General features: G+C 33.5%; 1 protein-coding gene across 3 annotated transcripts in view; it reads left to right on the top strand.

The window, feature by feature from the left end:
* HNRNPLL (heterogeneous nuclear ribonucleoprotein L like) overlaps positions 1 to 26866 on the top strand; it is a 36363-nt gene that overhangs the window by 2615 nt on the left and 6882 nt on the right. The window contains exons 2-8 of one of the 3 annotated variants that reach the window (XM_079109585.1): positions 9039 to 9157; positions 13673 to 13910; positions 15515 to 15595; positions 16669 to 16770; positions 16857 to 16929; positions 21035 to 21106; positions 25060 to 25277. In XM_079109585.1, the coding sequence (XP_078965711.1) occupies positions 9039 to 9157; positions 13673 to 13910; positions 15515 to 15595; positions 16669 to 16770; positions 16857 to 16929; positions 21035 to 21106; positions 25060 to 25277 (903 nt within the window). Of the gene's footprint in view, positions 1 to 9038; positions 9158 to 13672; positions 13911 to 15514; positions 15601 to 16668; positions 16771 to 16856; positions 16930 to 21034; positions 21107 to 25059; positions 25278 to 26866 lie in introns of all 3 variants that reach the window. The other 2 variants (XM_079109584.1, XM_079109586.1) reach the window with 2 other exon arrangements.

Consider the following 26866-nt stretch of genomic DNA (forward strand, 5'->3'; position numbering starts at 1 on the left):
AAAGAGTTTGGCCCAACGTTGGTGGTCCTTCAGCCCACAGAAGAAATACCTTTGTCAAACTGTTAAAGTAAATGTAGATTAGGTATAATGGTGGGCAATCTTCTCAGCTCTAGTTGGAAGTTTGTAAAGTACAAAGTAAGACTTAAAAGATTTACATTGTTTGGCTGTTTGTAATTAAGTTTCTGTGAGTGTTTTAATTGTATGTTAGCAAAATTTAAAGAGGAGAGTATTTAAGAAAGACATAAAGATGAACTGATCCTTGTAAGTTGATGTTTGTAGGTGTGTAGAGAAATAAGAGTATTTATTTATTTATTTTTAAGGTGATAGAGAAGAAGATGCAGCTCAATGGTAGAGCACTTGCCCCACGTGCGAGAGGCCCTGGAGTCAATCCCAGTACCAGGGGGAAAAAAAAGGACTGTAGAGTCTTAAATTTTTTTTTGAGTAGATAATACATTGTTGTTGAAAGGTTTACAAAGAGTAAATTTTTTTTTTCCTTCAATTCCTACTGGGAATTGAACCTGGGCAAGAGTAAGTATTTTAGGTGCAAGAAACAAGACACCTTTCAAATTTGTATCTTCTGGTATTTTTTTTTTTAGTTGTTGATGGATTTTTTTTTTTTTTTTTTTTTTTTATATGAGGTGCTGAGAATCGAACCTAGTGCCTCACACGTGCCAGGTTATCCCTCCCTCTACTACTGAGCTACAACCCCAGCCCTGGTACTTTTTATACAGCAAAAACTGCCAAGGTTTTAGATTCACAAAGCTTGATTACAGAGGTTCCTGCTATTGATTGCAGTATTTTATTCTTGTGGAATAAATAGTATTCTTAAATTTAGCAGACATGAACTTTATAATAATAGTATGTTTTGGTACCTTAATTTTATAAAAGTATCTTGATCTCCAGATGTTATGGTTTCCCTTGGAAACACTGTTGAGAAATAATTGGGATGGAGACTGTTTCAGTTGTTCTGTTAATTAACAGGCAAGTCAAAAATTGAGTGAGTTTTTGTTGAGGTAAAAATTTAAGTTTCTGAACTTTTAATAAATAGACTTGCAAGAAAGTAAAATGCCAAGATAAAATTGTAGCTCCTATGGTTTCTAAATAAAGGATTATACAGTACATTAAGAATCCAGTTTGAAATCAAAATATACTATAATACTTGTATAATGTAAGTTATAGAAATGATAGCGGACTATTATGATGGCTAATTGTCGAATATGGAATGGAAGCCAGGGTAAGATCACTTCGTTGGCTTAACTTCCATAAAAGTGTAGGGGATAGTGAACATGGCAAGTATGTTCTTTTCTCCGGGGAGGGGAGACTTAAGAATGTGTACCCTTGAAGGTAAATGCTATAACTTTAAGGTGTGTATAGCGGTAGTGTCTTTTATTCCTCTAGTTAAGCTGCTGTAGTAGAGTGAGGGTTTTTAGGGCTAGTTTTGGGAAAGAATTGAAAAGTAGGTTTTACTTTCTTTTTGGTTTTAACGAATGACTTCATGTTAGTTATGTCTAGTGAAAAGAGCTGGGGATAGGAGTGTACTCAGAATTAGAGTGTGAGATTAGTATGTGCAAAGCCTTAGGTTCCGTCCCCAACATTGGGAAAAAAGAAAAGTTGCTATTAGAGCCAGCAGTACAACCAAGTAGGGGTGTCTTCCCTTCGCTGCCAGCAAGCTTTTTAACTTAATCTCTCTGAGATTTGGTGGTCTCTGTGATTTTTTTAATCCATTAAAAACTAGTAATTGAAAAAAAAAAAAAAGTAGTAATTGAGTTCCTATCCTGTGCCAGGTGCCATTTCAGTGATAGGGACATAATAGTGAAAAAATATACCATTATCCAGAAATCTGTGATGCTGATGCCTCTGTTACCTTTTTAACCTCTATGAAATTGAATTCAATTTTCAGGGCTTGTACCTACAACCACAACAACAACTCAGATGAGCTTAAAACAAAAAAAGAGGGACTAGGGGATTTCTTGGCCCACATAACTGGAAAAGCCAAATGATGTTATTAGTATTAGGCATGGTTGGACGTCGTAGGGACTTGATTCTCTTCTTGTGATTCAGTTCTGTTTTTCTTCTGTGGTGGTAAAGCTAGGCTTAGATTCATAAAGCTAGTTAACAGTACCCTTTCTGTCTTTAAGTGCCCATATTTATCCTTTTTGAGAACTTAGCATGATATTCTCCAATTCCATCCATTTATTTGCAAATGCCATAATATTATTCTTTATGGCGGCATAATATTCCATTGTGTATATATACCACAGTTTATCCATTCCTCTGTTGAAGGGCATCTAGGTTGGTTCCTCAATCTAGCTAACGTGAATTGAGCTATCAGCTATCAGCCACTTTTGACAGTACTCAATGCCCTCCCTCAATGCTAGGCTTCCTCTGAGGTTGGAGAGGCATGATTGTGTGATTAAAAATATTGCTGGAGGGCTGGGGTTGTGGCTTAGTGGTAGAGCACTTGCCTAGCATGTGTGAGGCACTGGGTTCGATCCTCAGCACCACATAAAAAAATAAATAAAATTAAAAAAAAAATTGCTGGAATAACATTGAGTTGAGGAGGCTTTTGTTGTTTTGCGTACATTGTATTGCTGGGGATCAAACCCAGAACTCAGGGCCTCACTCATGCTAGGTGATCTCTTATCATTAGACTATATCCTCAGCCCCCTCCACCCGCGTCTCCCATTTTTTTAACCAGGAGGAGCAAGGAGTTGTAGGTAAGTTTTTTTTTTTTTTTAGAAGATACTTGAATCATATGGTTATTCTTTTTAATCTTTGTTGTGTGATTGTACTTAAGTTGAGTGGGAAATGTAGAGTTTCCCATATTTTGGATTTTTTTTTTTTTTTTTTTTAGAAAGAGAAGACAACCAAATAAAGAGATGCAATTATTTAATTTAGTAAGAAAAAAATGTAGGGTAACTTAAAATTTAATATGAGTTAAAATAATATTTACAGCTGCCCCTGCAGACTTTGTCCTTGATCTATGTGAGTGCCCAAAGTGAGGGAGGTAATAATCTTTTATATGTGGAAATACTCATTTCTTGGTTCTATATTGATGAATTCTAATATATCTAGAGAAGATTACTAGAATGGAGAAGGCACTTAAAATCACCTCATAAGAATAACTGAAGAATCTGGCGAATATTTAGCTTAAACGATAAATTGGGGTATGATTTAAGAAATCATTGCAGATAATTAGAAGATTATGTAGAAGACGGAAATGTAGATGAAGGCAGGGGGTCCCAACTATCATTTATTGAGCCTTTGTTCAATAGCTGTATCTAGTAGCATTTTATATATTTGAATTATTTACTGTAGTTTTACATGATAAAGAATTTGTCCTTTTTTTGTTGTTTTTAGAAGAGCAGTTGAGGTACAGAAAGGTAATAGAACTATTCTAAGATCATTGAGTCAGTAATTGTCCAACGATTTGAATATTGATCTTCTGACTCCAAAAGCCATTTTGGATGGGAAACAGCAAAAGACAGATTGGGTTGTAGATTATGAAGAATTTTCTACAGTATGATGGATTGTCTTGTGAATTAGTGCATTTCCTGTTATTGGTAGGTGTATAAAGAAAGAGAGGCTAGATTATCATTTGGCATTGGGTTTGTGGGTGTTTGATGTCAGGGAATGAAGTACTGAATTTGAGGTTGGTCTTTTTAAATCTTATAGGAAGAAAAAAAATTGTTCAATAGTTCTTGAGCATGTGTTATGCACAGAGACAGTAGGGAAAACAAAAAAGCTTTGAAGACATTATGCCTAGCTTTTCTGAGTTTAGAATTTAGTTCTTACTTACAAAGAGGTGTTAATGGGTTCTTCTAATTTCTTTCAAATAGAAGCTTAGTTTGTACTCTCTTGAGCTTCTTTTGTCTGCAGTGGAGATTGGTTTTCCATCTGCAGCAAAATTAGATTTTAGGATTGGTATTATTGATTTGTCTATGAGATGGCCTTTGAGATGCTGGGTATTTTTTGTGGATACCCTATAGTGGCCACCAGATAATGGCTCCATTATAGTTGACCCAGTTTACCTAAAGAAAGAATTATACAATTGAAAAAAAAAAAAAGTATGTATATTGCAAGCATGCTTTCATTTTCTGGGTATACACCTGGAATACTGTTTCTAGTCTGGTAAATAACAGATTTATAATAGACCAAGAGAGCCTAGATGCCTAAACATTTGAAGTGGAAAAACTCCTATGAAAAAGAATTTAAAAATGACTCCATAAGCTGAAGAAAACATGACCGAATCACTATTATGTATATGGATAGATGTAAAAAATGCTGACTTACCTACCAGTTTAGGAATCAGATGGCATAGCATGGTATTTAAAAGAGGTAATTTTAGGTCTGGGGATATAGCTCAGTGGTAAAGTGCTTGCCTGGCATGTGAGAGATGGCCGAGGTTCCCCAGCATCACAAAAAATAAATAGGTAATTTTTAGGGGAGGTGAAATAGGCTCTCCCAGTGATTTCAAATTTCTTGTTACCAGTGTATAAATAATACAAGAAGAAAAAATAGTGACTTAAAAAGAATGTTAGTATGGGGGGGAGCTCTGGAGGGCATAGTAGAAATATATCTTTTACATTTTAAGCAACCCTAGAGTTTAAATTTTTTTTTTTAATAAACTACAGAAAGGATAAGAAAACTTTTGTTAAAGAAAAGGGGACACAATTTCAAGTTTGAGAAATATCATAGATAAACTCATGAATGGCAATTTGCTGAGTGGGAATAACTACAATATAAGGTATGAGGATGTATTCTGCCTTGAGGTTGAGAAAAATCACATCTTCTCAACAGTACCATGTTGATTACATTTAACATCTTCCAGTTTTTTTCTTTTGTAAATTCTTTTTAAAAAACTTTTTTCATGTGGTAACTTGGGGCACAGTGTGATAATTTGGTACATGTATGCAGTATATTACATCAGAGTTATTACCATTGCCATGTCTTTTAGCTTTTAGGAAATGATCTTGATATATTTAAATTAATTCTTTTGAGGGGTTTTTAAATTGGTCCTGTAATCTGTTTTCTTCAAAAGACCACTCTGAAAAGTAATCACATTTCCTAGCACTATTCAGGATAGAGATTACTCAATAGGAAGGGAGGAGGAGGAGATGTGATCATTTGATTAGTGATGTTTTATTAAAGTAGGTAGTGGGATGGGTATTTTTAATATTGTTCTTAATGCCTTCTGTGTAGGTTTTAAGTATTACATAATTTTGCAACTTTTTTATTATATGAAATCTTCAGTTACATATACCCTTAATCTTTTTATTCAGCACTTTTTAAGAAAAATATTTTTAGTTGTAGATGGATACAATACCTTTCTATTATTTATTTACTTTTATGTAGTGCTGAGGATTGAACCCAGTGTCTCACATGTGCTAGGCAAGCGCTGTACCAGTGAGCTATAATCCCAGTTTTATTCAAGAGTCTTTAAGAACACTTTGCTACTTAGGGTTTTATCTCTGTATATGCATAGCTGTGTTTATACTGCCCCCCCGCCCCAAACTATTTGAAATTGATTGCTGACATCATGATACTTCATCCCTAAATATCCCAACATTCCTAAGAATAAGGATATTCTTTCACATAATCATTTCCATATGTGACACTAATACTATTATGTAAATCTAATATTTACCTGTATTCAGAATTCGTCTGTTGTACATTGTTTTTGAATTGTTGCTTTTGTTTCAATTTCATTGATTTCAGCTCTGATTTTAATTATTTCCTGTCTTCTACTACTTTTGCTGTTATTCTGTTCCTCGTTTTCTAGGGCTTTGAGCTGTAATGTTAGGTCATTTAGTTGTTGACTTTTCATTCTTTTCTGGAATGCACTCCATGCAATGAATTTTCCTCTTAGTACTGCTTTCATAGTGTCCCAGAGATTTTGATATGTTGTATCGTCATTCTCATTGACCTCTAAGAATTTTTTTATCTCCTCCCTGATGTTTTCTGTTACCCATGTTTCATTCAGTAGCATATTATTTAGTCTCCAGGTGTTGGAGTAATTTCTGTTTTTTATTTTGTCATTGATTTCTACTCTCAGTCCATTATGATCTGATAGAACACAAGGCAGTACCTCTATTTTTTTGCATTTCCTAAGGGCTGTTTTGTGGCATAACATATGGTCTATTTTCGAGAAGGTTCCATGTGCTGCTGAGAAGAAAGTGAATCCGCTCGTTGATGGATGGAATATTCTATATATGTCCGTTAAGTCTAGGTTTTTGATTGTGTTATTGAGTTCTATGGTTTCTTTGATTGGTTTTTGTTTGGAGGATCTATCTAGCGGTGACAGCGGTATGTTAAAGTCACCCAGAATTATTGTGTTGTGGTCTATGTAATTCCTGAAATTGAGAAGGATTTGTTTGATGTACAGGGATGCACCATTGTTTGGGGCATAAATACTTACCATCATTATGTCTTCCTGATTTATGGTTCCCTTAAGCAGTATGAAATGTCCTCCTTTATCCCTTCTGACTAACTTTGGCTTGAAGTCCACTTTATCTGATACAAGGATGGAAATCCTCGCTTTTTTTACCGAGTCCATGTGCATGGTAGGTTTTTCCCCATCCTTTCACCTTTAGTCTGTGGATGTCTTTTTCTATGAGATGAGTCTCTTGCAGGCAGCATATTGTTGGGTCTTTCTTTTTAATCCATTCTGCCAGTCTATGTCTTTTGATTGATGAGTTTAGGCCATTAATGTTCAGGGTTATTATTGAGATATGATTTATATTCTCAGTCATTTGGCTTATTTTTGGTTTTTAAGTTGGCTTGGTTTCTCCTTTGAGTGGTTTTTCTCTAAGGTAGTTCCTCCCTTGGCTGACCTCCATTGTTGTTTTTCATTTCCTCCTCATGGAATATTTTGTTGAGAACATTCTGTAGTGTAGGCTTTCTATTTGTAAGTTCTTTTAACTTTTGTTTATCATGGAAGGATTTTATTTTGTCTTCAAATCTGAAGGTTAGTTTTGCTGGGTATAGGATTCTTGGTTGGCAACCATGTTCTTTCAGAGCTTGAAATATGTTGTTCCAGGCCCTTCTAGCTTTTAGAGTCTGGGTTGAGAAGTCGGCTGCTATCCATATTGGTCTCCCCCTATATGTAATCTGATGCTCAGTCAGGCTGGCCAGGGGTCCTACGGGGCCTGGCTGTTGTCTGAAAATGGCGGCAGCCATGTGTAATCAAACCTGCAGGTACTATAACAGTAAACTTCCAGGCAACAGCAGGCAGCTGGTGCTCCACTGGCAGTGGGTGATGAGTTTGCTGACTGTTGTCGGACGATCGGACGATCGCGAGGTGAACCTCGTGCGGTGGGTGATGGATAGGTGTAAGGCAGGCGATGGACAGGCGAGAGGCAGGCAAATGGCCCTGTTGTACATTCTGTAGCAATTTTTATCTATTATAAAATAAAGTCTTACCTATTAAGATTTGGTGATTGGTATCCTTAGTCTCAATCTAGAATCTTCTTTTCACTATATTTTGATAATAACTTTTTGAAGAGTCCAGGCCAATAGTTTTCTGTTGTCCTTTTATCTTTGCCAGCTGATTTCTAAGATTTGCATGAAATGACTGTCTTAGCTATAAGTTGTAGTTTGTTATCTATTTTGAGAGTTAAACTTGTTATTTAAAGATATGCTCCAAATTAATAAAATGTTATTAGTGCTCTCTTCCTGGATATATTTAAGAATTTAATGATGATAAAAGTACATCTGATGTTGAGTTTTACCCAGTAGAGTATTATTTATTGTTACTTGAGGGTGTTGGTGTACATAGGGTACTGTCAGAATGAGTAATTCCTAAGTTAGTGACATTTAATGACTATCTGTTTAGCCATAGAAAAGACCGAACATAGAAATTTAAATGAAATTTCAAAGACTGAATTAGTTTTTGCAAAGGACTGAATTTAATTGTTGAATTTGACAATGGCATAAGAGTAGTCCTGTGGATATTTATGTATTTAAATCAGTTTCTTTGTCCTCTGACATACTTTTAATTGGCAGCGCATGCCATTTTTATATTTTCCTAACAGTCTTTGTAGAAAGTAAAATTGGAGCTGGGTGTAGTGGTACATGCCTTTAATCCCAGCAGTTTGGGAGATTGAGGTAGGAGGATTGCAAGTTCAGCAGTTTAGTGAAGCCCTAAGCAATTTAGTGAGACCCTGTCTCAAACCAAAAAAATAAAAAGGACTGTGGATGTGACTCAGTGGTTAAGCGCCCCCTGGGTTCAATCCCTGGTACAACAAAAAAGTAAAACTGGTGTCTTTTAAAATAGCCTTAAAAGGAGTTAATTTTCTTTATACAGTGTTTTCAGATTAGTCTATTCATAGGAGAAATAAAAGTTAGTAAATTATCTTTGTATGTATGTGGAAGTTGTACCTGAAGTGGTGATGAAAGAGAAGTGCCTGGTGTCATTTGTAATATAGATTTTTGTCTTAATAAAACTTGGATTAAATGAATGAGAGCTATTTGCATTTTCAAAGTAATTTTTGTAGATATTGCATTTTATTATAAACTTTTAAAATTGTATATATTTTGGGAATTCCTGCTGGACATACTCAAATATACACAGTACTCTCTCAAAAGCTCAGGAAGGCTTGTGGGTTTGATAACTCCCTGTAATTTACTATATTCAAGAAAAAATAAAGTATATAATCATATTAGGGACAAAATTTTAATTGTAACTTCATTTGGACTGGGAGATTTTGATTTTATGGCGGTAAAACTATAAAATCATAATAATTTCTGATCATAATTTGCCTTGTGTATGTGCTGAAATTTTTTCCTGCGATTTCTTGAAATGTTATTAAATATTTTTTGTACTTTTTATTGAGATAAAATGCTCTTTTTTTTTAGAAATTAAAATTTTAAACCAAATATTCAGGTAATGATTTTATTCTCAGGTTCTTTTGCTAACTTGTGAATTTCAGTTTGGTTTGGGAATTTTATTTTTAATATTTAATTTTTAATGCAGTTTACTATAAAAGATGCAATTTAGACTGAAAAGTTATTAACTAGATACTATTTTCTCTGTTTAGGAGACAGGTGGAAGTCATCATAAAGTTTCTGTTTCACCTGTTGTCCATGTTCGAGGGCTCTGTGAATCTGTGGTGGAAGCAGACCTTGTGGAGGCTCTGGAAAAATTTGGGACAATATGGTAAGGATAATAGGGACTTCATGTAAGTTGAAAACAGTATGGTAGAATAAGCCTTGCTTGCTTATGTTTTGCATTGTGTTTGTTTGCCTGTGACTATATTTCTATGGAGCCTTTTAAGCTTGTGATATCCCTACTGCCCCTAGTGCTGGGGAATGAACCCAGGGCCTCTACATGCTAGGAAAATAATTGACAACTTAGCTACATCCTTCAACCTTAAACTTGTTATTTTAAACCTTCTTGGTATGATGCTAAGTATATTTTTGTGGATCTATGATCACTTCTCAATCTCCACCAAGGTTGCATATAAAATTTTAAGTGAAAACATAATTAGAAAAGTGAATCTGCTGCCAAAAGTAGACACTCAAATTCTAAATTATTTTTGGAATATGTCTGGCTGTTACTCTCTTCTTAGTATAGATAATCTAGAGTTGATTTATTTTTAAAATTTTCTTGTGGTGCTAGGGATCAAACCTGTGGCCTTGTGTACTCCAGGTAAGCTCTTGACCACTGAGCTATATCCCAGCCTATTATTTTTACCTTAATGAATGTGTTTGGGGTTTTTGTTATAGGCATTCAAGGCACAGACCAAGTTGAAATGTGTAAATAGAGAAATTTCTTTGTATTTGCTGAGATAGCTTGATTGCTTCAATTTTATTTAAAAAAAAAAAAAAAAAGATTTAATTTTTTTTTTCTGGTTCTGGGAAATGAACCCAGGAACTTGTTCATGCTAGGCAAGCATTCTTCCATTGACGTACATGCCTAATTCTTTTTAAATTTTATTGAGGCAGGGTATGGCCAAGACTGCCCAGGCTGGCCTTGAACTAATGATCTTCCTGCCTCAGCTCCCTAAGTAGCTAGAATTACAGGCATACTGCACCTGCTGTAAAATCTTTTTATGAAATATTTTATGAAAACTGGGTAGTGAAGGGTAGTGCATAAATAGATTAAGTGGGTGATCAGAGATATATAGCATTAGGTGATACCTTCCATCAAGGTATCATTTTATTGATTTTTTTGGTGACCTCATTGAGTGATAACTGACTTGGCATACCTTTTATGTGTAATTTGTTTACTTCAAAAACCACTGTACAGATTGTTTATTATTAAAGGTATAAATTGAGAACCCATGTGAGAATGCTTAAGCCCATATGTTAAAGTATCACTAAGATGATTATGTCAGTTCTGTCATTTGGAGTTGATATTGGAAATTAACTCTGGAGAGTTACATATATTGAAACTAATTCCTCAGACCTTCAGTTTTATATTATTGGTACTAGATTAACCCATATCTAAGCATTTTCTAATGATTATGTAAGTAGAGCATTGTCCTATGGAGTTATAAAGAGGTATATGTCTCTGGTTTGTTTTCCCTCTATCCTTATATATTTGGAACTTTTGTAATTAGGGCTTTCTTAGCTAGGCATGGTAGTACATGCCTGTAAATCTCAATACTCAGGAGATCAAGACAGATCACAAGTTCAAGTTCAACCTCAGTGACTTAGTGAAACCCTAGCTCAAAATAAAAAGTGTTGGGAGGATGTAACTCAGTAAGAGCCCCTAGATTCAGTCCCCAGTACCAAAAACAACAGCAGCAACAACCAAAAACGTAGGGAGCTTTCTTGAAGCCAGGAAAAACTCAGGCAGATGTCAGAAAGCAGGTTGATGACTTGTTGGAAACTGTTGGGAAACAACTATTTACATATTTTGATGTCAGTTGGAACCATAATGTGAGTTTAGGGGATTAAGGAATTAGAACTATTTAATTCGTTGAGTAACTCAAGTCATTCCTGGGTGACTGGTCCATTTTTAGACTCTAGACTATTTGATACTTAATCTTTAGTAAAGTCTAAGGTATATGCATGTCATTCAGTTAATTTGTATAGTACATTGTTCTGCCCTCAGGATTGGTATCATGTGAATAGAAAAGTCATGAAATAGAACAAATTAGTATATAATTATGAGCTTAATTGGCATAAATAAGTATAATAGGAGTTTCAGTTGAATGAAATAATCTTGAATAAAAGGTGGCAGCTGTTAAAGCTGAAAAGAACTGTGAACACCTCCAATCAGGAATAGGTGTTTTGCTTCAAAAATACTATATTTATAAAGCCTTTTTTTTGTGTGTGGTACTGGGGATTGAACTGAGTGGCCCTGTACCAATGAGCTACATCTCCAGTACCCCGCCCCCTCTGTTTTTTGAGACAGGGACACCCTAGTGCTGAGGCTGGCCTTAAACTTGGAATCCTCCTGCCTCAGCCTCCAGAGTAGCTGAGATTATAGGCATGCTTCTCTATTTGTTTTATGGGTTTATTTACTTGTACATGTGAAATTATAAAGATGATAGAAACTGCTCATGTTAGGTAAATCACCAAGTTCAATATAAAGTTTATACTGAAAACTAGATGTATAAGAAATAAGATATAGCAACATCAGAATAACAAGACATTAAGACTGATTATGTCAGGATAATAAAATCGTTTTTATCTTTGTCTTTTTTCTATTGTAGTATGTTTGTTATAATCAAAAGAATAATTAAAATTTTTGTCTCTTTTCCTCCCTTCTCCCCTGTGGAAAAGGAGATGATATTATACAGTGACTAGCTGTGCTAGCTTGAAAACAAAATTTTGGGGACCTAGTTTGTGCCCTGAAAATGTTGCCTTCTGTATTTTTATTTAAAAATTAGTGAACATTTTTCAGCGTGTGGAGTTGAAAGCATTGACCCTTTATGCCCTTAACCTTTTTGTTTCTTTTGTTTCTCTTCTCTGGTCATTCATTCTTTCTCATATTGCTTTTTAAAGATTTTTTAAAATTTTGTACCAGCAAATTTAAGCACATGCTAAAATGTCTGTGACATTTAAATTTTCCCCTTCTCTATCTTCATATAATGCCACTCATTGTTTTGGGCAATCTTTTTCACTTTTTTGTGCTTATTTTACTTATTTTAGTTATAGAGAGCAATTTTATGATCAAGTCTGTATTAGGCCAATAAGTAATTTTTTTATGCCTTTATAATTTTTCTGTTTTTAAAGGTATTATTAACATTTTATTGGTAATTTTTATATATTAAATTGATTTGTTTGTTTGTTTTGGAAAAGAACATATATTCTCCTTGAGAGAATTTCTTTAGCATAGATTTAATTTCAGGGTTTTTTGTTTTTCGTGTACAAAACTAAATTTCACTGAGGAGTCTTTCTAAAAGGAATGTTTTTTTTCTCTTTGGATTTATATTTTGCACTTATAGTTGATAGATCTTCAAGTCCTTGTACTTATTGTTTCAGTATTTACTGCTTTAATTTTGAGTAATGTGGGTGGGTTTAGCTAACAAGCCTCCTAGACAAACAGATATTGATTGAATACATACTCTGTGCTGGGCTCTGTTTTTATCCTCTGGTATATAAAGATAAATGAGGCAAGGTCTGTATAAAATATGGTAATTGGGTTGGGGATGTGGCTCAGTAGTTAAGTGCCCCTGGGTCAATCTGTGGTACCAAAAAAACCAAAAAACTAATTTTCTTTCAAGAGCCTACAGTGTGACAGGCACTCAACTAAGCATTTTGTGTGCAGTAACTCTAACTGTCCTCCAAATTTTATAAATGAGAAAACTAATTTATGAGAATAATTTCCTAGGTTGTAGATGGTCTGTTTTTGAAATGAAGTGGTAGGCCCTGGATACGTGATTGAGAAACAGTGATTGATTGAGAAACAGTGATATCAGTGACTTGATGTGATTTCTGTGGCCTGTACTGTATTTAAAAGCATGTTGGTTATTTTTTAAAACATTTTTAAGGTTCCTGTTTGTGTATAGAGAACATGTTGTTTGCCCTGTTGTGAGCCATGTGCTGTGATTTCTCTTTTTTCTTCCTTCACTTTATGATTCATTTCATTTGTTAAAATATATTTCTTTCCAAAGACTATATTATGAAAGTAAATACCTCATGCTCCTGCTCTTAGGCAGCCATGATTATTAAATTCTAGTCATATCTTTTCATGGAGTTTTTGATATTTAGAAGTATTCTGGAGATTATTTCTATGACCTTTGGTCAGTCTAAGTTTGCTTCTCTTTTGATTCTCTGTTTTTAATAAAATATACTCAGTTCTTAGTTACTATTGTGGGCACTTATTTGGAAGATCCAAGAGTGGTAAATTCTGCTTTTTAAGTAGGGGTTCTGTCTGCCAACCTTTATTTTCTAATATTGCTAGGGAGTAGCAGCCTGAAGAATAAACTGTGTGGTGTCATTAGTAATTGATAACAGGGAATTGTGCTTGAGGAATGCATGTGATGGATAAGCTTTTATCATGGGGAGACAAGTTTCAACTGTATGCCATCTCCCTGGCATACCACAAGTTTATTTGGATGAGTAAGGGTTGACTTATATTGGATGTAGACAGTAAAGAATACTAATCTGTATGATTTACCACATATTTTGTTAAAGTCTGCTCTTGAGAATAAGTAATATTAATTGAACTTTTTATATTTGAATTTTCCCTTCTTTCTCTCCTTGTTTCCCTTTTCAGCTATGTGATGATGATGCCATTTAAACGGCAGGCTCTAGTGGAATTTGAAAACATAGATAGTGCTAAGGAATGTGTGACATTTGCTGCGGATGAACCTGTGTACATTGCTGGTCAACAGGCTTTTTTCAACTATTCTACAAGTAAAAGGATCACTCGACCAGGAAATACTGATGATCCATCAGGAGGCAACAAAGTTCTCTTGCTGTCAATTCAGAATCCCCTTTATCCAATTACAGTGGTATGTATGACAGATTGCCTTTTAGTGACCTGTGTTTTTCTTATCAACCAGCTAGATATTTTAAAATAGTTTTTTAAATTATTAATCTTAATTTTAACTGTCAAGTTTAATGAACAGAGTTTAATGAACATAGTGAGCACTGAAGCCAAAAAGAAGCACAGTTGTCATAATTAAATAGGCACATTAAAATTTTTTATTACTTATACACTAGTGTCAATTTTGTTTATGATAATAAGGGATTATAGATAGACTTGTTGGAAATGACCCAGGACATCTCTTTTCCTCATATGCTAGAATATGTATAAGAGCATCCACCAGGTAACGACACTAATACAGTAAGATGCACATATCATTGTAAGATACTTTGAGATAGCTGTTAAAAGTTTTGATTTACTCAAAACTCCCTGTAATATTTTTAAAAGTTAATATTAGTAGAATTTTTAAAAAAGGATTCATGTTCTGAACCAGTTGAATTCTTTACTTAGTAATCATACTTGTTTAATAGCAAACTAATGACAGTGACACTTGATTTTTATAATAACTAGAATATTACAGTAAGGGAAGCTTTAGTTGGTATGATTTCTAGTATGGGCATATGATAAGGGGACATGAACTTAAAGCTAAGCATAAGATAACTTTACATTTAATTAAATATTGTGTATATATACTTGTTTTAGAAGTATTACTACAATAACAGTATACATATATTTATAGTATTTGGTGTTTAAAGAAAAAGAATATAACTAATCTACTTTGATTTTTTTTTATCCCTAGTGCCTTAAAGTACAGCTGTGTAACTAACTCTTAAGTGCTCAAGAAATTTCTTGAAAATTGAAAAATTAATACTCAGTGACCCAGCCATCTTGTTGCTAACATAAAACACTATATGAATAATTTTCCTTTTGTCTTTTCTCTATAGCTGTTGTCCCTTGAAAAATGATTATCAGAGTTGTTCTCACTCTATCTTAATATTTATTACTATAATTCAGGTGATTATAATATATGTACTCCAGAGTCGCATTTGGAAAAATAACAAATTAATGAGTTACAGTTTTGGTTTATGAATTATGTATTGCCAGAAGTTATTTTAGTCAACTGTTAAAAAATAAATAATTGAGCTTTCGTTTTAGGAGATAAAATAGATACAGTGCTCCTTAAATGTTTCATTGGAACTCCTCTTATGTTGGTATATTTATGTAGGTGAGGAAATAATGAAATTATTAAAAATTTTTAAACTAGTTTCAAAAAATTAGTTTAGGGGCTGGGGATGTAGCTTAGTAGTAAAGCACTTGCCTTAGCAAGTGGGAGGCCCTGGGCTCCATCTCCAACACCATGCATTTAAAAAAAAATTTAATAGGAAGGACATCTTGAAAGTTGTTGGTATGTATGTATGTATGTATGTATGTATGTATTTATTTATTTATTTATTTATTGGTGGTGCTGAGGATTGAACTCAGGGCCTTGTGCATGTGAGACAAGCACTCTACCAACTGAGCTATATCCCCAACCCAGTTGTTGGTTTTTAGATAAAACAAAATGGAGTATAATTTAAATTTTTTTTCTGAAAGTAAAATGTGAAGAAATCTTATTTTTTTCCTTCATAGGATGTTTTGTATACGGTATGCAACCCTGTTGGCAAAGTACAGCGCATTGTTATATTCAAGAGAAATGGAATACAAGCGATGGTTGAATATCCTTTGTTAATTTGTTATTGATACATACAACAGCTGTGTAATTCATATAGAATTTACTGTTTTCTACATAAGTGTTTCTAGACGAGTGGTGTTTACTTTTTCTTCCCACAAACATATATTTGGCTTCGATTTAAAAAATGAAACTGCATGCCCATAGATAATTTTACCATTTTGATAAGAATAACTTGGTACCATAAAACATTACATACTTCATCTTACATTGTACAATAACACTATTTAATAATATAAACACTTGAACCTTTTTTTTTTTTTTTGCAGTGATAGGGATTGAACCCAGGGCCTTGCACTTGCAAGGCAAGCACTCTACCAACTGAACTATATTCCTGGCCCTACTTGAACCTTTTTGAAGTTTATCCCAAATGAACTTGTCTTACTCGCCCCTTAAAATAGTTTGGAAGTAGTAAAATGGTAGAGTCACTAGAGGTCTTACCTTGAACCTTTTATGAAGTCATGGTTTTATGGAAGGTCTACTCTGTTAAATTTCTTATACTTTAACTTAAAAGAGCAAGTTGCAAAATAGTATATACAATACAAGCTCATTAAAAAAAATTACCTATGTGTATATGTATGGGCATGCATAGAAAAGGTAGGAATATACAGCAAACTCTTTAGCAGTGCTTACTTCTGGCAAAGTGTTTTTGCTTTTAGTCTTTTTAATATACTTTATTGGTTTGATTTTTTAAAAAAAATTGGAACGTCAATAATTTTTGAAAACCAATTAAACTAAGATAGTTAAGTGATTACAAAACTTTGCCTTCTCAAAAATGGATAAAATTCAATTATTTATTTTGTATTATTTTGGTTATTTTTAATCTTCTGCTCATTTCCCAATTTATAAAGTACATCTAATGACTTAGCAGGATTAATGTGGATAGTTGTTTTGTTTTCTTTGATACTCTTGATATGAAAAATAAATTGTATCAAAATTTGTCTAGAAATTTTATTTGATAAAATATTTCTATAAGTAAAAGTTATTTCTGATTATTTTGATAGTAAAGAATGATTAACTATTGGATACTTTAAACCAAATTTCCTTAATAGAGCTTATGTTTGAATCAGTCCTTTGTGCACAAAAAGCTAAGGCAGCACTAAATGGAGCAGATATATATGCTGGATGTTGCACACTAAAAATTGAATATGCAAGGGTAAATATTTTTTTTAACACTTTACCAAAGAAATATTTATGCTTTGGGAATACAATTTGAACTTACTTTACTTTCAATCTTGACAGCCAACTCGTCTAAATGTTATTAGGAATGACAATGACAGTTGGGACTACACTAAACCATATTTGGGAAGACGAGGTAGGTATTCTATGCATTTTAGAATATATTTACTTCTGCTGACAAATTTTACATGCAGTTAGATTCCTTGTTCCTGAGATGAGCTAGTTAATTCAAATGAAAACTTGGTTGGTGAATGCTTTTGTTGCAAGAGGCCATGTAATGTTGGAAAATAACCTTGAACATTAGTGCCCCCTACTGGTGTGTACTGAGCTATTTATATTTAGTTCAACAAGAAGCCCATACATACAGGCACGCCCGCAGTTCAAGGACTTGCATTTCTCCAAGCAGCTCTCTCTCTTTGGAGGAGAGGAAACTGATTCAGAATATTCCTTACAAACTGCAAACTTGCACACTGCTTCTCTATGGAAAGGACTTTCCCCCCAAGCTGGACGAGGCATTAAGAAGGATAGAGGACTCCAGCAGGCTGACTCTACACTTCATCATGCACAACATCGGCATCAGCAAAAAGCCCTCTGAAAAACTCAGACTTGCAATTCACCTTGACTGCATACTGCATGCACCATCACCCCAAGTTTTTAAAGGAGGACACTTAACAGTACTTCAGATTTGCATGGGATGAACACCATGATAGACTGTGCCCATTTATTCAAGTTGTATGTATATATTGGTCTGATTTCCCTTAAGGTTTCAGTTGTAGAATTTTAGACTTTTCACTAACGGAAACTAGACTTTTATCTACAATGTTGTAAATTTTGATGCCCATTACTGTAACTGTTTGCAGCTTAGATTCAGATTGTTAATTGGCAAATAAGTGGGGCCAATTTATTGACAGATCTTGGAAATTGATGATGCTCAACCAATCCACACAGATACTAAAGATATGTGGATTAGAAAGGTGCACAGTTGGCCGGGGGTAGAGCTCAATGATAGAGCACATGCTTAGCATGTGTGAGGCCCTGTGTTTGATCCCCAGCACCCAGAAAAAAAACAAAAAGAGACGTGCACACTGGCTGCACTTAAGAATACTTTTTTTTGTTTGTTTTTATTTTTGCTCAATTGTGGTCATTGAACAGAAATTCTAACATAATGAAAAGGTGCATTATATGTAAAAGATGTTTTTCTGTGTGGTTTGATTTTTGTAAAGTGAATGTTCATAAGTTGTCAGTTTTTGTAATAATTTAAGGTTATCACTTATGTTAATTTGTGTAACTAGAAATTTTGACATTTCAAATATAGGTGAAAGTAACATGTCTGTTCAAGGTAGAATATATTTAAACTTGATAAATCTGAAAAAATGAGAGCATTTCATTTGAGATGCATATTCATCTATAGCCTATAAATGCTAAATTTCATGAGCATAAATTTGATAAAATTGTTCAACTAACTGTGTGGCAATTCTGGAATATACAAATTAAAATGTGGATCTTGTAAAAACAAGGGGGCTGCAGTATTGGCTACATCTCCACTACAATATCAGTGTTTGAACCATGTGTTGGAAAAACTCAAGTTGAGTATGTCTATAAAAGTCAACTAGAAAAAAATTTTTATGGCATCCAAAATATCTTGGACAGTGGGTACTCTTTAATGCACGTATTATTTAACAAAAGAAAAATAAAAGACAATATAATGATCCTTTGCATGTTCAAATATTTAGGCCTTTTGGATGATTGGCTTCTTTAACTCTCAATTTCCAGAAAATCAGCTTGCTTTGTTTTTTTTTTTTTTTGTTTTTTTTTTTTTAATGAAGCTTTGGCTAGACCCCAAATTTTCACTACTTAATGGAAATCTGCTTGGCCGTGGCTTGGTTCAGTTGAGTCCAATATTGGAAAATAAAGCCTTAGTACTCAAACAACAGGCAAGTGGTTGATGAGAAATCTCTCACTTCTGTCAGCTTTTAGTCAGTTATTGAACACTCAGTTTTGATTTTTGTTTACTTATTTGAAGTGATTTTTGGTTCCTTTTTTCTTAATGTCTCAAAACATTTCTAGATTTTAGCAACATTTATACGTATTCTTTAAAAGGTCTGGAGTTTACATAAAACCAGCTTAGTTTTTCACACTTTAGTCAGATAATCTGCTTAGAAATGTATAAGGTAGATAATGCAAATAGTGAAATACAATTAAAGGATGAAAACAATTTTCTTTATGCTTTCAAGGGAAAAGCTCTTGTCTTTTAATTTCTTACAGGTAATTTTCTGGCAAGCCTCTGGTAGTTTTTGTTTTTGTTTCTATAGTGATCTTAGCTTGCACTCAAGTTAATAGGTCATTGAACCTGTTTATCTGCTATGCCCAAAGACCTTTATTAAATCTTTTTCTATCAAAAAAGAACTCTTTAAAAATTTTTTTCATTTTAAAATATCCTATTCAGCCCTAATTATTAAAGACTGATATATTCAGTGTTTGATTCTTATGCTTTTGTTTTATGTGACCTCATATTAGGCAGTAGGTACTTCAAATAAAGAATTAAAGAATGTATGACCGAAAGATACCTTGGAAATCCTCTTAAATTCTTCATTTTATGAAGATTGTGAGTTTCTGTGACAACACATCAAATTAGTGGTTAAGTTGGAATCTTCTGATTCCCAACCTAATTCTCTTTCCTTTATAGCATTGTTAACCGTATCAGTAAAATTGAGCCATGAAGACATTATGGTGGTTTTGGTTTTAATATTCCTAGAGCAGATAAGGAATTGTATTTAGTGTTTGATGGCTATGCTTAAGTAAGTGAACAGTACCAGAAGGTATTAAGCAGACTGAATTGATTCAAGATGATGAGAGATGGTGGAAGCCATTTGATTTTAAAAACAAAAACAACAACAGCAACAACAAAAACTTGAATATTTAGATTAGAGAAGCAGTGACTTTGGGGCCGTGGGGGAAGGGTCACAATAGCTTTTCAAATATTTGGAAGAGTTTTCAAAGACTGTGAGGTTCCATACATGTTAGAATGTGGGGTAAGGGTTAATTTCTATTCAATATAAAAATTCATTTTCTCACAATATAGAATATCTGTAAAAGTAAGGGAGGGTAGTAAGTATCTTGTTTACTGATATTGGTAAGTAGAGGCTAAATGGTCCCAATTAATAGGGATGTTTTTATGTTGAACTGGATGATCTCGTTAGTCCCTTTCAATGTTGTGATAACTTAGAATAGGTAATTAAAACTATACTTCACTAGACTGAAGTGAATATTAAAAGTATTTCTCATCTCCCATAAACCTGATTTGTTTAGGTGACTAAGGATATATGGAAAGCCTCCCTCTAATTTTCAAAGATAAGAATGATCAGACTTTCTAAAAGTATTATACATGATTTTAAAAAATTATCTATTTAACATAGGAAGTGCTCTTTTAGAAATCTCAAGTAATTTTTTATTGATATCTCAAATCAGATTTGGGAAAATTGGCATGCCTTTCCTGAAAACGTAGCTAGAGTAAAAATTATCCTTTAGAGTATTGTAGTATTCTCATCCAATAATGTAGCCCCCTTGGTTAGATTTATCTTGGCATACTTAAAACTTTGGGGGTTGCTCATAGTTCTGCCTGGTGTTAAGGTCTATAGACAATGACCTGCCTATGAGATCATATGAGCCAGTGACGTGCAAATTTTCAGCTCTCAAGTCAGTAGGTGTTTGTAAATATGTGTATATACATATAAAATACTCTGTGTTTACTGATTGTGAAACCATGTAATACAGGTTGTTGTTGGCTTATGCTGAAACTTCTTGAAAGAAGCCCACTTTGAAAATGTGTTGCTGTTGAAGCTAATAGTATGATTCAGGTACTGTCTTTCAAAAGTACTGCACTTAAAGCTTGTTTTAAAGACATGTATTGGTAAAACCTTCTGTACAGTGTCAACCTCTAGAATTGTGTACATTCATTTTCCGCAAAGTATCTATTCTTCCCTTAAATTTGAAGTGTGATTGTATTTGGCATTTGCCAAAAAGATATTTTCAAGTTAAGTGGAATTTGTTAGATAGAATTATTTTCTTAAACTTTTGGTGTTTGTATTTAAATTGGATATGAATGGATGTTTAAAGTTAACCAGGAGTCACATTTCTTTTATGAAGTATAATGGATGTTTTGAGTGGGTGTTTCCCATGTGAGAACTCTGTGAAGTACTTGGATCAAAATTGTTAAAACCATGTTTCTACTTTTGTGTCAGATAGAGGAAAGGGTCGCCAGAGACAAGCCATTTTGGGAGAACACCCTTCTTCGTTTAGACATGATGGCTATGGTAAGTTTGTCAAGGCAGAAGGAGGGTAGTACAGATGAATTTTTGCATTTCTGATGAAGAATGGCACATTTCTTGTCTCTGAATTTTTCCTGCTCATCTGATGTGATTTATATGGGATCAGTTCCTTAAAATGTACTCCCAAGAAGTTGTCCCAAATCCCATGTTTTCTTAGGATATTAATATACCAAATAGTCATTGAGATAAGTTGAGAGCTATTGGTTGGGGATTGAAACTGTTTGCCACTATGTTTTGTTTGGTTTGCTTTTGATTTGTAATGGGCTTTGACCTGAAAGAGGACCAAAAAGGAGTATTATTGATGAGTAAGTTTATTTTCTTCAGTAGTTGGGAGCAAAGAGGAATTTTGAATAATAGAGGCAAAAGAATGGGGTAGTTGTCAAAGGAAGATTGCTTTTGTTCTTCAGACTCTTAGTTCTATGGTTGGTATTTGAATTTGCTTAAATTTGCTTATATTTTAATTCCCCTTTAAAACTTCTCAGCTCTTGTTGTTTGCTGTGTTGATAAATTAAGATTATGAAACCTAGAATAATAATCTTTCTTTGGAAAAAGTTAAGCTTCAGACCATTCTTCTTGCATGTAGATGTTGCAAATTGCTATTGATAAAATTGCTGGCTATAAATAGTTTTTAAGTATTTTTTTAGTTTTTAGTGGTAGTTATATTGCCCCTACCTATTCTGTGCTTACAGTTGAAATACAGGACAAAGTGTGAGAAAATAGAAATTACTATATTGTATGTACTCTTGGGATTTTTCATTAAAAACCCCTGGTTCTTATTGTTCTGAATGTTTTCAAATTGCTTATGTATTTGATTTAATGACAGTTCTTAGCTGTGAGTTTTATTATTCCCTACTGTTATGTTTCTTTTTTTGAATTCCAGAAATTTATTTCTTGTGTGTTTGATATATTTTTGTTCAAGCTTCCCTAGTAGTCTGTATGGCAAAGGAGGTTGAAATGATCTGTTATATGTCAAAACAGTAAGTGTGTCACAGAGTGGAAGTCTTACTGCAAGTTTTAGTGAGTGTGTTCCTTAATAATGTTTATTGGTTGTTCTCTAACAGAATAAATATTAAATATGGTTGTCTGGGTAGTTCTGATCCTGTAGTAAAGAAACACTTGGCTGGGAGCCTGTTGTGCTTTGCGTAATGGAAGGTTACAAAAATTGCTAATTACTAGTTTCCAGAGTAGTTGTAGAGTTAAATATGTCAATGGCAGTCAGCTGAAAGCTAAAAACTGGCTAAATGTTTTGCCAGTGGGGACTGGAAAAACTGAAAGAATAAATGAAGGAAAAGGAACTCTACTGTTGTAGAGTAGTGTGTAGTGTTAAAACTGATTATTTTCTTAGTATAGGTTTTCAAGTTTGTGTTTCTTTATAAAATGTTTTACTGAAAAATTATATAAACAATGTATTACATGCCCTCTCAGAACCTTCACAAACCTTTTGTGATATTCTTTGATAATTTCATTTCCTAATTTATTGTATGTGGGAGTAAATTTTAAAATGTAGGCTTATGTAAAAGTACAAAATACTGTGCAGTGACACTTGTTAAATAAATATTCTGGAGAGTTCTGAGGAGGAATGGTTGTGTCAGGGCATCCATTCCAATCTATGTCCATTAAGGCACTAAACTCTGAAGTTAATTTGTTCTACTCTACTAGGGAGGTAAGCAGAATGGGGTATAAAAAAGGAGACAGAGTCTGAATAAAAAAGTGGTAGAGAAGAAGGAAGATGAGGAAGTAGGAAGAAATGGATGAGTGCTAGTGATAAAAGTTTTATAAATTTTGTGGATCTTAACTGTATCCCTTTAGAAAAGTCATTAAGCAAAAGAGCTTTTGTTTGCATTTTGGGGACATCATGAGTGGCTTTTCCTCTGATGGTCTAAAAGAAACAAGAGATGGAAAAAATGATTCAAGACCCTAGATTCCATTAGATCAAGCATATTCATTGATTTATTATAGCAATATGAAATCCATGTTGTCACAGTTCTTTAAATCTTTTAATTTAAGAAGATCAGCCCTATGAGATGAACAGGTTAAAAGCTCATACTTGAACACTGGCAAAAGTGAATATAGACTTAAACAATATAACAGTTTTAATAGTGTAGATAAGAAACATAATTCTGATGGATCATGATCATAATTAACAAGCGTCATTTATTCTCTTGCACTCACTTTGGTTGTTACTAGAACAGTGGATCTCAAAGTATTTAGACTTTTTAGCCAACTTAAGCAGAGTAAAAGTTTCTACTGCCCATCTACTGCAGGTCTTTCTACTTCATATGAAAGTGAAATTTAGTGATTATAGTGAAGTATTAAGCAAATGGTAGTGGTGGGAAGGCCATAGAATAGTAATATATACTTTTGCAAAAGGAAGAAGAATGATTGATATTTGAACCTTGGTATAACAGTCTAAGTTAGAGGCCAAAATAGGTATAATTGCTTGCAGTTCATACACCATGAGCTATATTGTTTTGATAAACTATCAGTTGTAAGAAGAGCAGTTTTAAAAAGTGAACAATTTAAGGTAACTCTGATGATGATACATTGATAAGTATTCTCCAAAGTTGCAGAAATTTACATTGTATTCGTGTGTTCAGTGGTGTTGCTGTGTTGCTATAAATAGCAGTTGTATTTAGGATAACTGAAAATTGAACTTTATCATAATCTCTAAATAGCATTTGATGAATATCAAATTAAGTAGATCTTAGAAACTCACTTAGTAGACAATAGGTGCCCCTTGGTTCTGTATAAGAATGAAAGTCAGTGGTATTATAGTCTTTTCTTGAAAAACAAGGAAAGGATCTGAGTTTTTGGATTAGTTTTTTTATACATAAGGAGGATCTTTTCATATATCCCAGACTATGCTTCTATAATAATTTCTAAGCACCTAAGATATGTAGGGCTTACATGTTTCTATCTTGGTATTTCTGAGTTCTTCTGCCTCTTGTTGCTATTGTTACTAAAAGTATGCTCTGTGCAACTTTTAGTATCACCATTTCTCCACATACTCTCATTCCATTCTGTTCAACACTCTAGTTTTATTTTTGTTACTTTAAGTAATAAGAAAATTAAGAAAAAAAAAGTTTGTAGATGGGAAAGTAAGATATAATTGTTTAAAACAAAAGTTAGCAAGTTATTGGGAATTCTCAGTTTGAGATGTAGATTTGTATGTGTGTTTCTGTTTCTGCGATGTCAGTTCTAGATACTCAGACATTAATTCCTGCTGGGTTCTTGATGGTGTTTTTAAAAAATGGAGGTTGCAGAATGAAAAGACACCTATGTTAGATGCCAAACAGGTATTAGTTTCCTAAAATAGAATTAGAATAAAATACTAACCTGAAAGTACATTATAGTACCAACATATTCAAGGAGACAACTTTTTATGGAACTAAAGATACTCTTTTTATTATATCTGTGTAGTGTTAACTTCCTATGTTTTACTGTATATTTTATAATAGTACTCCTCCAAGAAACATTGGCAGTTTTTAAAATTTGAGGCATAATTTACATACAGTGGCCCAAGTTTTACATTGGCTCCCCCCAACCCCATAGCCTAATCCCATATAATTTTTTGTTAGGCTACCATTTTATAAAAATATAAACTTATAGCCTGGTGTATATAGGTACAGATCAGTGTATATTGAATCTGATACAAATGGAGATTTTATTAATTTCCCACAGTTTATGTATAACTACTCATATACCAGATGTTTTTGGATGTATATCAAACTAGGTAATATTAAGAGTTTATTTTTTGGGCATTGGGAGTATAGTTCAGTGGTAGAGCACTTGCCTAGCATGTCTGAGGCCTAGGTTCAATCTACAGCACTACAAAAAAGCAGAAGAGCTTCTGTTTTATGTGAAGTTCATCTACTGAAGTATTTACAAATGGAACTACGTGTATGTGTTTTATTTGTTTGTTTTGGTCATTTTTGTAGGATCCCATGGTCCACTGTTGCCTTTACCAAGTCGTTACAGAATGGGCTCTCGAGATACACCTGAGCTTGTTGCATATCCATTACCCCAGGCTTCTTCTTCTTACATGCATGGAGGAAATCCCTCTGGTTCAGTTGTAATGGTTAGTGGATTACATCAACTAAAAATGAATTGTTCAAGAGTCTTCAACCTATTCTGCTTATATGGAAATATTGAAAAGGTGAGTTTCATTTTATGTTAGTTTCTTTGTTAGAATATTTAGTAGTCATTCTGAAGAGGCAGCCAATATATGCTTCACCTTGTATCAGGAACATCCAAGTCTTTATAAGGAGTGACCCACACAAGCTAAAAATCCATTATGTATGATTCCAGAAATTATTTCAATATAAGTTGTTGGTACTAAAAAAAAAATCTTAATGACTAATGGAAATATCCAAAGATGTTTATTGAACTACTAGAGTATTGTGGGCATAAAGCCTTTATGGGGTAGTCCTCAACTTACGGTGCTCGACTTAGGACTTTTCAGTTTTACCATGGTGTGGAAGTGATATGCTTTCAATAGAAATAGTACTTCAAATTTTGAATTCTGATTTTTTTTCCCATGGTAGTGATATATAGTAAAATATTTTTTCTGTAATGCTATGAAGTGGTAGCAAGCTATAGCTCTGGGTCAGTCATGTGATGTGGGTAGACAACTGATTTTCTCATCTGCTGTGTTGATAAGCTGTGATATTAGGTAGGTTAGATACATTAAATGCATTTTTAACTTGCAGTATTTTCAGCTTCATAGTGGGTCTATTGTTAGTTGTGTTATATCTGTATATTTGACCACTTCAAAGAAATTTTAGCAGTTATGTTGAATTGTAGAATTTGAAATGTATATATAAATGTCTCAAGAGCTTGTGCAGGAGTCTTGCATTTGGGGAGAATTCTAAGGTTTATGTACTTGTTTCATAAACACATGGAATGAGTATCTTCCTAGAAATTTGTGCAGGGATCAATATTTGAAACTGACCTACTCTGATAGAATGTTTCAGTACTGTAGTAATGCTATTTTCTTCTGTTCTTCTTTTTAATGTTCTTTTCACAATGAAAAGAGAGTACAAGCATGTGAGTCACAAGTTTGTGGAAGGGGGAGCATGACTTGAAAAGTTGCTACTCTTAGTTTTTATTTTTAGTTCATTAATTCTCAAATCTCCTTGATCTGGAAGCAACTCTTCTGAATTCTGAAACGAGTTGTCTTCATTATTTAATCATATTAAAAAATAGAAGAGAAAGAAAATTGCACATTTGGTCTGAGAGACAGCACATGGGTCATTTCTGCTTATTTAACTGCTTATGTAACTGGGATAGATTCAACAACATTGGGGAAAGTAGACTAGATTTTTTTCACAGACATTTATCTTAGACCAGGGTGTTTTAAAGTCTAGGAACTGCATGTTTGATAAGTAAATGGGCTTTAATGTGTATTTTATCTTTCATTATATAGTACAATTTTTCTTTGTGCTTTTCACATATGTAGACAATCAGACTCAGGTAGTTTAATCTGCATCTTTAATTGGTTTTTGTCTTTTGTGTTATGAAATAATTTTATGATTGAGAAATCCAAATTGCTTTTTTGAGTAAAACTTGTTTTCTGCATGTTATTTGACAATTTTAGTATCTTTCACTCCACATCTCCTCAAACATTTAAAAAATTTTAAATGATATATTATGACATATTAAACTCAGCCCATTATAATCCATTAAAGACCTAGATATAGTTAATTTTTCCTGACTTTTTCAGGGGAGATTTACCAGTATAAGCAG

The sequence above is a fragment of the Sciurus vulgaris genome, assembly GCF_902686455.1.
Source record: "Sciurus vulgaris genome assembly, chromosome: 14".
In the NCBI taxonomy this organism is placed as follows: domain Eukaryota; kingdom Metazoa; phylum Chordata; class Mammalia; order Rodentia; family Sciuridae; genus Sciurus; species Sciurus vulgaris.